Genomic DNA, 14,002 nt, shown 5'->3' on the forward strand with positions numbered 1-14,002 from the left:
GGAGTTTACCAACAACATTTTGAATGGTATAGATAGTTTTACGAGTTACTTGAGTCATAGTGGTAGCCAGGTGTCGTGAATTTGAAGTGTTTTGCCAGCGAATGTAAAGAGCAAGATGTATGCACGAAAGTTGCCAAGTGTGTGGAGAGCAATTTGTCATTGGTACCATATACAGCCTCATATCCGAACGTAATCTCGCCGTTCTCGTTATTCGGATCATGCATGCCATTTGTAATTCACCGTCATAATAAGACATCATGAAAAATTCTGATACTGTAAGGGTCTCACCCAATCCTTCATAACCAACCAGTATCCCCATGACACTATCACACGCATCATATCAGTTCTCCGAATGGACCTCACACCGTGAAGGGACGTTGAAGAAACTCAAAGTCACAATTCAAGATGTGGACGGCGAGTGTTCCATGAAGGTATCTGGAAGGAATTCCAAGTGTTACCCAATTGCTGCGCACTATCAATTACCCCTGCGTGCCCTCAATAAGAAATTTGGCCTCTACAAGAAGATCGTCACCCACTTGAACGGCTCTTCCAACTTGCATGCTACCAACTTGCGAAACACTTTTATGTCACTCTTGGGGTATATAAAAGATATTTTTAACGGGTTTATTTCCGATGCTCGCACATCTGCAAATCCGCTCGGATCAGAATTTAGGTCTCCAGCGCTAGACTATTACCTGTGGTTGGATCACAAGGTCGACGGCTTTGATGATGGGTCTCGTGGGCGCCTGAAGATAGAATGGAATGTGACCTTCGAAGGACTGAAGAAAGGAGAGTGCAAGGACATTTTGGAATATCATACGAGTTTCTTCACTCGACTCATTTGTCAGGCTCTGATGCTCAAGGAAGTTGACTGGGGTGCATATCACAAGGCAAAATGCAACGACCACGATTTCTGTGGGGCGATTCAGGGTTGCGGTGAAGGCGACAATATCCAGTCGCTGCTCATTTCTGTCGATGCCTTCATGGATGGTCTCAACACACCTGACAATACGGCTGATGGGACATGCGTTGAAGCTGCAGACATTGGACACCCGGGTAATCAGGCAAGTGTGATAGCAACATGCTTGTACGTCAATTGAGACAAGTAACTCCCACAGCTACCTGGTGCTCTACCGGAAGTCACAACCCCTGGGGATCTCATAGACAATGCCCGTGGGCTGAAGTTGGCAAATGTATGCGATGGCCGTATGGAAGAATACGACCAGGACGTGCAAGAGACTCAATCCACGGAGCACGCAGTACTGTTTCACGGTGCTCGTTTATATTCTAATTGTGAAGTACAAGCAGTGTATTCTTTCCAAGAAGAAACCATTCAAACTGAAATCGAGTACAACGAGCACGCCACACAGTTCCACGGATATGGATCCTGTTCTCATCAGGAAGTACATGCCGTACCTCATATGCAAGACCAAATAACTCAGACTGAAACCGAGACAGCGCACGCAGGGAACCTCGAGGGAAATTACTCCGGTTCTAGCGATGTGTTATATACCGCCATGTCACCGTTCACTGATGAGCATACTGGCCATGAATATCCCGTGTGTCATGCCATCTTGAACCTGTCTTCATTGCCAATACTGACATGTTTGATATAGGTTGATCATCATGATTGGGTACCAGCAAGCATTGATGATTGCTGTTGGGGTGATATGTCAAACGACTTCTCAGGGAGCATGGAGCCGGTGTCTCCAACTGCTTGCGAGAGTTTTATGGTAGTTGCCGGGGACTCGGCACAACATGGGGTCGATATTCCCACTGGAAAGTCCAAACTCTCTGCCAGGAATGTTGATCTGCCTACTCGAACAGAAGATTATGACCCTAGTGTGCCCATGGTGAAATCAGGATCACGAGGGCGTAAGAAAGACTCAATTTCCACAATAAAACCTCAGAGAAAGGGCAGGACGAAGTCTCCATCGGTGCCCGGAAGGCCCGTTGTATTTGCGAAACAACCACTGATGCCAAGAACAAAGGCAGGAGTTACATCTCCACATGTGCGCAAATATACGATCGACGACCTCATGTCCGAGGCTCAGAAGGACAGCAAAAACATTAAACCACACGTAAGTACTCGAAGCCTATTTGGAGAGTCTCATATGATTTTGCCACCTAGGTCCGCGCGTTTTTGCTCGATCCAAAGAGAGATAACTTCATCAGAAAACATATGCAATCGCATCACAATGAGCTGTTAGACGTTGCTAGCTTTATTGCGTCCCTAATGTGCTCGGAAAGGCTGCCAGACAATGTCATACCAGGCGCATCATCATTGATGTCCATCGAGTTTTGGCTTGCTGACATCGCACACAAGTGCAAACAGGCGGCGGATAGTGACAATTTCACGCTGCCACCACTGGTGAGTAACAATCTCTTTTACCTTTGACTATGTTCACTATGTGCGGTGTGCAGGCCCATTGCGTCCTGCTCGAACTTTCTACGCTCACTAGGAAAGATGAGAACTCAGTGCGGAACACATTGCAGACTAGCATCTGGGTGAATACTTTACACGGGCATAAAATCATATTCGCCTGATACTACTGACTGATTGATCGCTCAGGATAAGAATCAGGGCAGCATTGTGAAACCCGTTATTCTTTATTTGTGCAAGCTACGTGGATCTAAGCCTGGTGCAGATGATGACTACGCAAGTGGATTTAAGCTGCTAGCATACATGATGCAAGACAATCAGGTACAGGCTTGAACCACTCCAAGAAGAGCACGGCTACTCTCCTTTAGGACACTCATCCACGGCACAGCGAGTTTCCCCTCACTGCCGTTCTACAAATACATTATATGTAAATCCATTTGCTCACGCAATTTGATGCACAACATTGATATCATACACGTGCAGTAGCATGCAACTGAAGCAGGATATCACCTACACAATCGGAAAATGTACATCTTCTGCGTGGTTTTCACCAGAAGCTGGTGGTAGGATATGTAGGATGCAGTGACAGACATGAAAGTCAAATTGACTGCCAACTGGTTGATCGGATTGCTTACAAACTTTGATGCTTTTAGCTATCACTTCTAACCCACTGATAGTGACCTTGTGATACCAGGTACGGGCAATCCAGAGTATGGCTGGGTACTCAGTCTCATTGCCCCAGATACCTGACCTCGACCCGATTCCCCTTGCGAGACTTAGGCAATATTGTCGAACATTCACTCCTTGTATTGGGCTGAGCTGACTCGCTCGCGCCAAATTTCTTTGGCTGCTCTCAGTGGGCAGTTTTAGCATCATCATTGCCCTTGCAGGGCTTCAAGTTGTGGAAGATGAATGTATTTCTTCGCACACACTGTGGTACAGCTCATTGCTGGGAGCATCACTTGTATTCTTCATTTAAAGAATATTCTATGGCGAGCTGAGCGACAGCTCTTTTGCATCCAATAACCAATTGTACTGAAGGGCCATGCAGAAGATTTGCTCTTCAAAGCAGGCAAAGTGGAGGTAAGTCAGGATTTTCCCGGAATTTCCCGCTCCTGCCAGCGAACGAGTCTCCACCGAACAGGTTGGTAGTACTAGATGTTGAAGCAGGATACTTGTTGGTGAATGTCCACGACATTGGAGCGCCCGTAAAGGCGCGGGCACCATATGATATGCCACACTCTGAGCCAACGGCCCATGGCCCCCATAAGGAGCGACAGCAAGCGGGAAGGTGATGGTAGAAAGCAAAGATAAACGTGGAAGATACAAAATTTGAACTTGCCAGCACGTGATGTTCACACGCTCAAGTTTCGTGGAAAAAATCACCTAAATTAGTGAAACATGGGAAGTGCCCGTGTCGGCAGAAACCTTACTTTAGGTTTTACAGTCTCTTGTTCTTTGAGGGCCGAGAATCGAGAGTTTACGTTCATCGATGGATTCTGCAGTCTCGCTATCTGATTGCATCGTTGTCTCAGCACGTGTTCTGATAGAGTTTCTTGTCTCGCTGCATGCGGTGTCAGCGTCCGCTTCATTGGTATGTTCTCACTTGAGTTTCTCGTCTTCAATGATAGTAGCTCAAATGTGAGCAATTTATTATCATCGATATCCGCGATGTCTCATGCCCGAACATACCAAATCCGCCTCTCTGACACTCTCGATCTCAGACCAACAGGCCGTTAATGAATGTTTCGGCATTGTCGAACAATTCAAACGTCTGATATTGAAGAGGGAGATGCACTCGAAGTTCAAAAATAATCCGGGAATCGGTCTCAGCCTCCACATCACTTACCCAAACCCAGTTCAGGGCAGGATTCAGTCATTTCTTGGAGCTCCTTGACAAAGTCACCACACCTGCCGAATATCGCCTTTGATCAGAAGAAACAGAAGATGGATGGGGAGTTGCCAGGACCAAATTACCTCACGGAAGAGGGGAGCGATTTGAGGAGCGGATAAGACACCAACAGAACTCGCGCAAATGAAAAACGACGGAAGAGCTTGAAATCGAGGAGTCAGAGGAGACAACTGACTGTGTCCGGAGGGGCAAGCATAGCAGGCTTGCCTCCAAGCGTCTTCAATAGTACCCTTGGCTGAAATTGCGGTATTTCATACCTAATAAGAATATCTTGACATGTCAGCACACGTTCTAAAGTACTTTTGAAGGGAAATTCTCGCGTCTCAATCTCTAGTAGGAACGGGACAACACACCATTCAATTTGTAACATATTGAACATCGGTGATTATACCGTTTGGTTGTGCTCATCCACATTCCGTCGAGATCGTTCATTCCCGAGTCAGACTCCAGCAACAGGTAGCTGTGGAAGGTTGCAGGTTGCTAGGAGACGTTGAGGACATAGCAGGAGGTCGATTTCAAGTTCAGATAATGCAAGGGGAAGCAATAAACCTCAATGAGCTGGGGTGGAACTTCAAGAGGGAAGCAGCAGTGTAAGACGGTGCAAAAGGAATTGGACTTTCGAGGTTATAGGTGCTACATTTGCTGAATCTTCCCATACGTCCACTACCGCATCGAAAACATCTCCATTTCAACGACTTCCAGGAGTTCCGAAGTCTTGAAACGTCTCACCTCTCTTCGCTTGGGATGGCCGCCTACTCAGAACTCTCACATCTTCCTTCTCGTCCTGCCGACGAATTTTGTTGCAACACGCAAGGAGGTGGATGAAAACAGACACGGATTTATCCCCGAGGGGAGAAGCTTATTGTGGTCGATGCCCGAGTTGTGTATGATATGGCACACTCCCTCCACCCCCACGTCACTGTCAGACACGTGTACAACTTGTACTACAAAGTTGTCGTAACAAGCAGGAATTGTGTGTTTGGTATCCAACGAAGACTCGCATCAACTTTGCCATTTTAATTGACTACAGTGTTCTACCATGGTAACCTCATAAAAATACAGACACAGAAGATGTGGAAGAATGCAGATGTCCACGGTTAAACGACCAATGAAGCAAGCTCAGCATAGCACTGCTTGTGCACATACTGGGCAGCGGTAATGGACAATATCTTCAGTATCAAGTGTTGGCGCAGATTGCCACAGCCTGTCCTTCCATCCATCTGGGAGTCTGCCAAGCGTCTTCGACTCTTTCAACAGCGCATTTGCTTGCACAAACCTCCCTGAATTTCCGACCACCCCGTAAGGACCCCCTCTGGAGATTGGCATCGTCACAGCCTCAAGGAACTCTTTGTCCAAGTGGACATTGTAGAATGCAGGTGACAGATTGGTCCGAGGATGTGTGTCCACCTTACAATTGAGATCTTCTAGGCAGGTACAATTGAACCAGCATGCACACGTCCTGCAGTACCGCTGTTCTATATTGGGGAAATATAGGCCTCTGGTAAGATCACATCGATTACAGCCACATAGCATGGGCGTGTCATGTTGCGTATTCTGAATGTTGGAGATGGGTGCGGCTTCAGCAGAACACGAAAAATATAGTGTACGTACGCTAAGATGCGCCTCCTGTAGCTTTCCAGACTTGAATGTGATTTTAATTTCCCAGCGACAATACAATGTAGCGGGTGGGATTTGAAATTGCGTGAGATCGGTCTCGTCGTATGTCTTGATGATAGCATGATCTGCCGGCAAGTGAGATGTAATTGGGTCGTCAATCGATCACAACACTCCCACCTTCAATACAATGCATATCTACAAGAGACTTGTGGTCGCTGCGGATAAGCTCGTAGTCTCCTACAAACTCGGCGATGCTACGTTGATACAGTCAGAATCTTCGTAAAAAGGATAAATAGGAAGGTCTGACTCAACACAATTATCCTCTAGGTCTACCCGTCTGTAATACCACTGTATATTAACCCACGCATCCTTGAATGTACTGTATGAGCACCTTAGCTGTGTGCCTATTATTCATACACTCACTTGACTGGTCGGTTCGACGTAAATATCATTTACCCTCCCATACCAATACCCCATGGCAGGGAGGCTTCCATCTTCCACTGGAATCGCCCTTTGATCGTGTGGGAATATCGCCACACTACATGGATGTAAGCATCTTCAGGGACAAGCGACTCAGCATGGAAAATTGAATCGTACTCGTCTCCTTCCTTAACTAGCAAACGTTGAACACCGTCCCTTGTATCCAAATTATCACCCGATGCGTAGACCCCTGTTACGATCATCCCAGTCGAAGGTTAAATATCAACATAAAGAATCGACACAGAAATAAACACACATTCGATGGAGCTATACCTCCGTAGTCGATGCATCTTTGGCTGATGCCGAGCCATTGGTAGCAATGTCCTACCATTGGTATGGGACGTAGAGCTGACAATTGAAGGACGGCAGGACATCGAGGCTGGGATGGAACTGGAGTTGTTTTTTTAGTTGGATCGATTTATATGTGTGTCATGTGTAAGTGTACCGAATAACGCACATAATATAGAACCCATGATCGGCAATTCGGAGAATTGATATCTGCTTGGAATGTAAGTCCGCGTATGAGTGGTGCCGATCGTTCCAGGCTATCCCGTGAATAGTGTCTAGCTATAGATGATCCTTCAGATGCAGCAGTGCAAGTGGTTATCGAAGTCATAGATCACTCGATGCAGTAGTATCGATGTTCATGCTTACTGCACCATTGAGCATGGAGAATAAGAGTAACTTCTGATCCCCAAACGTACTATGCATCAGTCGAAATTGTGCTACAGTACGGAGAAATGCCGGCATCTTGCCAGGCAGCATTGAGTTTGGGACAGTTGTAGATACATGACCATGACAAAGTATATGTTGGCGTGATGAAGCAGGAATTCTACTATTCTGGGAGTTCTGAAAGGGTATTTAGTGCCACACCATAGGTAGTATATAACTGATCATAGGTGATGAGCCGTGGTTTCTCACTTGTCAACTGCAGCTCCTGTTCAATCTCGTCTGTATATGCATCACCTGAGACACTGTCAGCCCTTTGTGATTTCAAAAGCATCCAGCAGCCATGAAATAGTGAGCGGTAGAGTCGTTCAATGCCACTTCTATTGAATGCATCCTCTTCGGAGAACCGTTTCCCCAAGGTACGTTTCATGACCGCATAGAATAGAACAAGGATAAAAGACTCTAGGTCGTGGTGTACACCACGTTCAAGGTGTGCTGGACACACTTTCCCCTTGTCCTTCTTGTCGACCGGGAGCATCTTGTCCAAAAGTTCACCAGCCATGAACAATGTGGTGCCCTAAAAGGAATGTTTAGTGGATCTTGGTAAGTTTCAAAATATATACACCTACGGTGATTTCTGCTCCAGGAGTTCTGGAATTTGAAACGGTTTCCTTGTGAAAGATGCCTCTAGTGTTTTTCTGTCCGACGGAGGGAGTAACATGTTCCAACAAGTCAATTTTTTCAGTCTTAGCTTGTGCTATCCAGGCCAGTTCGAGGTCTGCAACGAACCCTTCCCAACCCTCAGCACAGCCCAGCTGACCAATAAAGATATTTCCTGGGCTCATGTCTCTGTGAAGGATGCCCTTATCTATCCAAAGTGCTTCGTGTCCTACATGTATTATGATTAAAATGGATAAAATAATCGGGTAATGTCAAACCTTTGAGTGCAGCCAAAGAGCCTGTAATGAAGGTTTCACTCATTTCAGCATCCCACAAAGGTCTTCCGATGGTTTTGAGCGTGAGACGATGGAGAACTGGATCGTCACGAACGTGGGCGTCATCTCGAAGAATGGTGGAACGGAGCCAGCCAACTGTTACGACAGCATTTGCGTCCCGTCCGATAGAATGGCGAACGTCATCCCCAAGGCTCAGTGTGGCAACCCCCGGCAGATCAGAAGTGATAAGCCTGTAGACGTCGGATTCACTTTGTCGGGTCTGCGATCTCCATAGTGTTTTTAATACAACAGTCTCACCGTCTTGCAGCGATTCGGCTCGCCATGTAGCCGTGCCGCGGCCTAGTAAAGACATTGAAGACCATATAGGGGCGCCCATGGTCTTCCACCGACGTGTATCGGTCGCTGTACTCATGCTCACCAAGAAGGAGGGATAGTGTTTCTGGTAGTATGTATGTCCGTTTAACAAGGTCGCCGTCTTGTCGTGTCCAAGCTGACATGAAGTCATATGTGTAGTGAGCTGAAGGACTACGTTTATAAGGATGCCAAGATCGGTGTCAATGTGGTAATCGTCGGAAAGGATGACCCCTCTGCGGTCGTACCAACCAAGGCAGAAGTTTGGGCCGTAAATGAAGATACACAGAACATACAGGTGGAATGGTCGGGATGCCAAAATCAGCCTCGCATAATTGGCTCCCTGTGACACTATTTGTCTCACTGTCGTTGCTGATGGCGCATTGGGACCTTTGTTGAATGTGTTTTTGACTTCAACAAACCCACAAATCTCTCTCCACTTGACCCGATTGCTCCCCGGATCAATGCTGGGAGTCAGGGGCTCCGACGTTGGGGGTACTTCCACGAGGGCGAAGTCGGGTTTATTAATAGGAAATGCCATTTTTTCGGCATCGGGAACATGATCGCCCATCGCGACCAACTGCCGATACTGCGAGCGATCATACCCTGTTTTTGTCGCTACTGCACCTTCGATTGTACGAAATATACTTTGCTATAAGATATCCCTCGACATGAGGAGTGTCCAGATTGAAAAAATGCATGCTCACAAGTTGCGGGTATAGATATTTTTCTTCAACTTTGTCCCATACATTTTGCTGAAACTCATTCAAGTCATTCCCAGCCCTGATAGACTCTTCGATTGTTTTGACCACAGTGTCGATACTAGTGATCGACCACGTTGCATAAGCATTGATAGGCTTTTGTGATCGGTATTCGATGTTACCGAGGAGATCCTGCTGATAAGCCGCGCGGGAGTCTCCTGAACTGGCCCTCCCTGCGGCACTATAATTCTGTATCGAACCAGTGTGAGGTTTCACTGGTGTAACGTCGGTACCCATCGGAAACACCTGGGTGGTGAATATTGAACAAGTGGGCACCAGGCTGGACCGTACTTCCTGGGGCTCCTATGACACACTAGCTATAAACTTCGTGCCAATAGATCCAATGCACTAACAGGAAAGTTTTTCGAATACAACAACGCCCGCCATGTGACATGTGACATCGCTCCAACACCAACAATATTTCCGTGCGGCGTGGGAATACCACGTGATGGTTGAAAATCTCGTTTTGCTCTTTTCTCACTCATACTTTGATTTCATTGTTGTAAGCATCCATTGTCGTCCTTACGGGGCATAGAGCCGTCGCTCTGGCATCGTATAAAACCAGACCCTTGTGTTCAGCGCCTGTATGGGCATATGGCTGTCGTCGACAGTCGCATGATGTGTCCGGTTTTTGCATTTTTTTCTACGTGTCCAACTTCCGTCGCTTTGCTGTCGCTCCTTATAGGGGCTTTGAGCTGTCGCTCTGGCATAATGTGATAGGTGACTCTCGTCTTCAGCGCCTTCATAGGTGTAGGACTGTCGTTGACAGTCGCGCGATGTGTCAGTTCGTTTCCAAGCTTTGACTTCACCATGTTGTCTGCGGCCCTCAACAAACTGTGCTATTGATAAGAACACGTGTAGCCGTAAGCGCACAGTGGTATCGTGAACTCCTGTGTTGGTGTCTCCCACCAACAAACAAGCTGCGACTATCTCGAATTCAAATTTACGTGCCGCATCGACCCTGTTAACCACAGGCCACGTCACCGAAAACGCATCTGGAGCTCTGATTTCGCGTGTCTCAGCACACATATCTATTTCAAGGAGGAAGTCCAGTTATTTATGACGCTGCACAATCTACCAGACTATGCTCTTACACCTACACGATGGAAGCTAGCCGAGCACTTGGTGCCCGTCCTTAAGGTACGTTTTACATTGGTGTATTGGTTTATCAATGGCGATGCTAGCCAATCTTATTCAACTTGAACCTTTTCAGTGAGCTGACAAACTTATTCTTAAAAGCTGATGTGCCATTGATTTACGAAGCCATCTCCATAGTGACCGCTTTTTCGATCTGCCGATCTAATGTACGCTGTTCTGGGTCAGGTTGGAGACTATGGGTTTCGTATGGTTATTTCAGATCAGTACCATAGGTCACGACTCCAGGTCTTCTCCGATAAGAAAACTAGCAACTTCTGCTCGGCAGGAGATTCATCAATGCGACGAGGATCCTGCATTGTGATATCCGGCAATAACAGGGGTTACATGTTGTGTAAAGGAATAGAAATCCACGAGGAACAGGACCTTTAGAGATAGGAACGATGCGTTCTCGAACACGCTTACAGTGGGCTTGCGACGCCTTGACTTCAGAATGGAGTTCGCTTCGTTCGTGAGCGTGACTTATATGCTCTTTAATAAGATATCCATCACAATGGCACTTGTCTTATTGATATGATGTGTTTGGTCTCTGGTGTTCTTTCAGCACTTGCATTTGGTGTGTTTTATTTGGCCAGCGATTTAATATGTGGGGCCATGCTATGAGATCCCTGTGTCCCGTGGATCATTCAACATGTGTTTGATCATGCGTATTGAGAGTACAATGTTGGGCTCTGTTCGTTCGTATCTAGTCAAGTGAATCGAGGTCAGCAGACGGGACACTGAGCTAGTAAGAATTCATGATCTTGGTTTCTGATGGGAACTCTCGTGAATGTAGCAAGTACGTAGTAGGAATATATTCTACTTGCAATATCGGAAGGTATCTTTGAATGGAAACAAAACATGCACGTATGCATGGGACTCGTGACTCGTTCATTATGGTAAGTAGGATACTAAACATAAAGATGGGCATCTTTCGTATCGTAGCAGACAGTGGAGGCGTTCAGATGTGGTTGTTGTAGGATAGAAATTCATGCCGGCTATGCAGAGAGAGGCCGAGAATGCAAGGTTGATTTGAGTTTCGGTCACGCAAAACCGCAGCTCATGGCAGATTAAGACTTGTCAAACATACTAGTACATCATACCCTCGAAAGATGGGTGGAAGGCGGAAGAGGTGTGCCACCAAGGTATGAGGTTTGTGACTCGGCGGAGAGCTGGTTATGATAGGTTGCAATGTGATGTGTGAAATCCATCTTGATGGCATGTGAATTAGCAGATCCAGTGACAGAGTACAAATTCATTAATAGTGGATGACCGGGTGAGGGCGATGACATGGACACTAGTGAATGAGCAGGGCCTGCAGCAATATAGAGTTTGCCTTCAAGAATCAACTTAAAACTTGCAGCTTAACATTGAAATGTCGATTTATTGCACCGTCTCTGAAGCTAGCGCTGATCTGAGCGCACCCATCCAATTCGAACTTTGGAAAAGACACAGATTTGCCATTGCGGAGGCTGTTGCATGGTCCACATATCGAAAGGCTTGAATTTCTGGGTCATACTCAATGTACTCGTATTCCGAAAGTACACCCACGTACATATGCAATAAGCACAACATCAACTCTTGAAATCTTTATATTATCGTAGGAGCATAATTCGTTGATACCAAAGCCTATGGCCAAGTACAAGGAGCTCGAGAAGGACTACTAGATCTCATACGTCGTTGAGGGTGCTTCTTAAAATGTTGCAGAGGAGCTGCAGTAAGTCTTTTATGTTGTACTCAGGTTTCAGGTATGAGATATCAACACTCTCACAGTGTGTGTTACTCTCAATTCTGTTGTTTACACTGGCTACGTGAGATATGCTTTACCGGCAGATCAACTACGGGCAGGAGGTGTCCTCGTAAAACAAGGGAAACGACGGCCTGGAGTGCATACGCTGATATCGTCACAGGGCACAATCTGTAGGGTTAATTTCGTGCATCCTGTAGCATCAAACTCAATCTGTGACGTGTTAACTCCTTGGTCACAACCCTTCATGCGGCTCGACTCTCCCGACACCATTCTATCCTCTATGGACGCATCCATAACCTACACATCACCGCTGGTAGTCTCCTATGGTGCTAATTTGCCCACCTTACTTGAATACGAGTCTGCTGACAGCAGTGGCCATCATGTCTGAATTCTGTAAAAGGTAAGAATCAGGTTTCATGACATCGTCTGTGTGCTCATCTCAAGCAATTCAGCTGCACAAACTTGTTGAAGCAGGTATTTCTCTAGATGAGCTATATCAGCTCTTGACATAGCCTAGGATCCCTCAGAGGATGCATACAATGCTCTGTTCGATTGGTGAACATGGTGGAACCGGAACAGGCTTTGTTCAAGTATCAATAACGCTATCTCCTGCCAGGTTGATCTGATGAAGCATCGCATTTTAATTGGAAGAAAGTGGATCAGAATGTGTCCAGATGAGTCTGCCGCAAATTTGTTCTATCTTCAAGTCTGCGATGCCCTTGTTGGAAGTATGACTTGATTGATTGCGAGGTTGTCGTCATTTCGGTGGCTATGACAGACAAAAACAACGACTGAGCAGAATTCCAAATGTTGTGCAAACAGCTTGTTTATTTGTACCATTGCTTTTGTGAGTGCATTCGTGTTAACCATCCTCTAGATATCGATCAATAACATGTCCAATTGTTCTATCTCAACTATGGAGATAATCAACACAATCTAGATCAACCGCTGTGCGTTGGGAACGTCGACCTGATCCACTGCTATGAGTGCTCAGGCGCTGATCTTGTGTATAGCTATTCTGCGGAGGTGAAGGCATTCTACATGCAGAAGATGCCAAGGAAAGAGTGAGAGCAGGGCTAGATGTACGCAGAGAGCTATGGACTTTTGACGCCAAGCGTCACAGACATCGTCGGTATGTGAAATTCTGAACTGCCGCGCACTGCTACCTATGACTAAATACGCAAAATGCGGCTCAATGAGGGCAAAAGTGCCAGGGTATCAACTCTTCCCCTTATTACTGGTTCACTGACCAGTGCAAATATGGTATTTTCCAACATGGCGGGTATGGATTTGGCATTAGAATCATTGAAATAGGTAATGTACAACCGGTAAGAAGAATACCCTGCGCCTTCGACTGCAACTGCATATACAACCCGGGTTCCTGCCACGCCTAACATGTATGGAATTCCAAGCCCCGAGCAATGGCAATGCATTGGGCCCCACATATCTCATGAAAGTGTGATGAAGTCAATCCACTGCGGAGGAACATACAAGTCAAACACTCTTGCGGACATAACAGGTATTTTGCCGTGGATGGCATTCCATGTGCAGATTACGCGATATTTTGGGTTCGTTGTCCATATCCATTGATTTTGTGATGTTGAGAAATGTGTAGAGGTCACAGATGTGTGAGTGAGAGTGGGAGTGGGAAAAACAAGGTCTCCGCAGACGAGACTGGGCAGAAAAAACCTATCCAATTGCTGTGCTGACCTCAATGAACCTAAGTCCGATGTCTCCACCTTGCTGCCTTCTTTGCCTGTTCATCCGCTACCCTCGTTCCCTGGAATGCCCTGGCGTCCATCTAATGATCAGGTCAGGAGAGCGAGATCCTTGGGTGTCCAAGCGCCTGCATGCTAGATCATTGTCAATGCGGTTGATCCAACGATCATGCCATTACTGCATGAGGTGGCATGGGTCATCCCCCACACGTTGGCAGGGAAGTAATGCCGAGATAATTTCAAGCAAGAGCGTCAATGATAACCAGCCACC

At 46.5% G+C, this 14,002-nt stretch overlaps 3 protein-coding genes across 3 annotated transcripts; 2 read left to right on the top strand and 1 right to left on the bottom strand.

Moving 5' to 3' along the window:
• Positions 1–317: 317 nt before the first annotated feature.
• Positions 318–3,678, top strand: DFJ58DRAFT_848341 (uncharacterized protein; the record flags this gene model as incomplete). The annotated part of the gene is made up of 9 exons (XM_041393617.1): positions 318–1,091; positions 1,119–1,559; positions 1,617–2,081; positions 2,132–2,371; positions 2,425–2,508; positions 2,573–2,704; positions 3,078–3,103; positions 3,425–3,466; positions 3,528–3,678. The coding sequence occupies 9 exons, from the start codon at positions 318–320 to the stop codon at positions 3,676–3,678; spliced, it is 2,355 nt and encodes a 784-aa protein (XP_041235449.1).
• A 3,549-nt stretch (positions 3,679–7,227) lies between these two features.
• DFJ58DRAFT_736804 (uncharacterized protein) lies at positions 7,228–9,366 on the bottom strand (the record flags this gene model as incomplete). The annotated part of the gene is made up of 4 exons (XM_041386855.1): positions 7,228–7,638; positions 7,691–7,950; positions 8,000–9,020; positions 9,076–9,366. 4 exons carry the CDS (start codon positions 9,364–9,366, stop codon positions 7,228–7,230), a joined length of 1,983 nt encoding a protein of 660 aa, XP_041235450.1.
• Positions 9,367–13,218: 3,852 nt separating this feature from the next.
• On the top strand, positions 13,219–13,407 carry DFJ58DRAFT_671494 (uncharacterized protein; the record flags this gene model as incomplete). Its single annotated transcript, XM_041382961.1, has 1 exon — positions 13,219–13,407. A coding segment is annotated over one exon (189 nt), but the record flags the coding sequence as incomplete, so codon positions are not given.
• Positions 13,408–14,002: the final 595 nt, after the last annotated feature.

The sequence above is a fragment of the Suillus subalutaceus genome (genome assembly GCF_016647625.1).
Source record: "Suillus subalutaceus strain FC151 chromosome Unknown DFJ58scaffold_296, whole genome shotgun sequence".
Taxonomy (NCBI): domain Eukaryota; kingdom Fungi; phylum Basidiomycota; class Agaricomycetes; order Boletales; family Suillaceae; genus Suillus; species Suillus subalutaceus.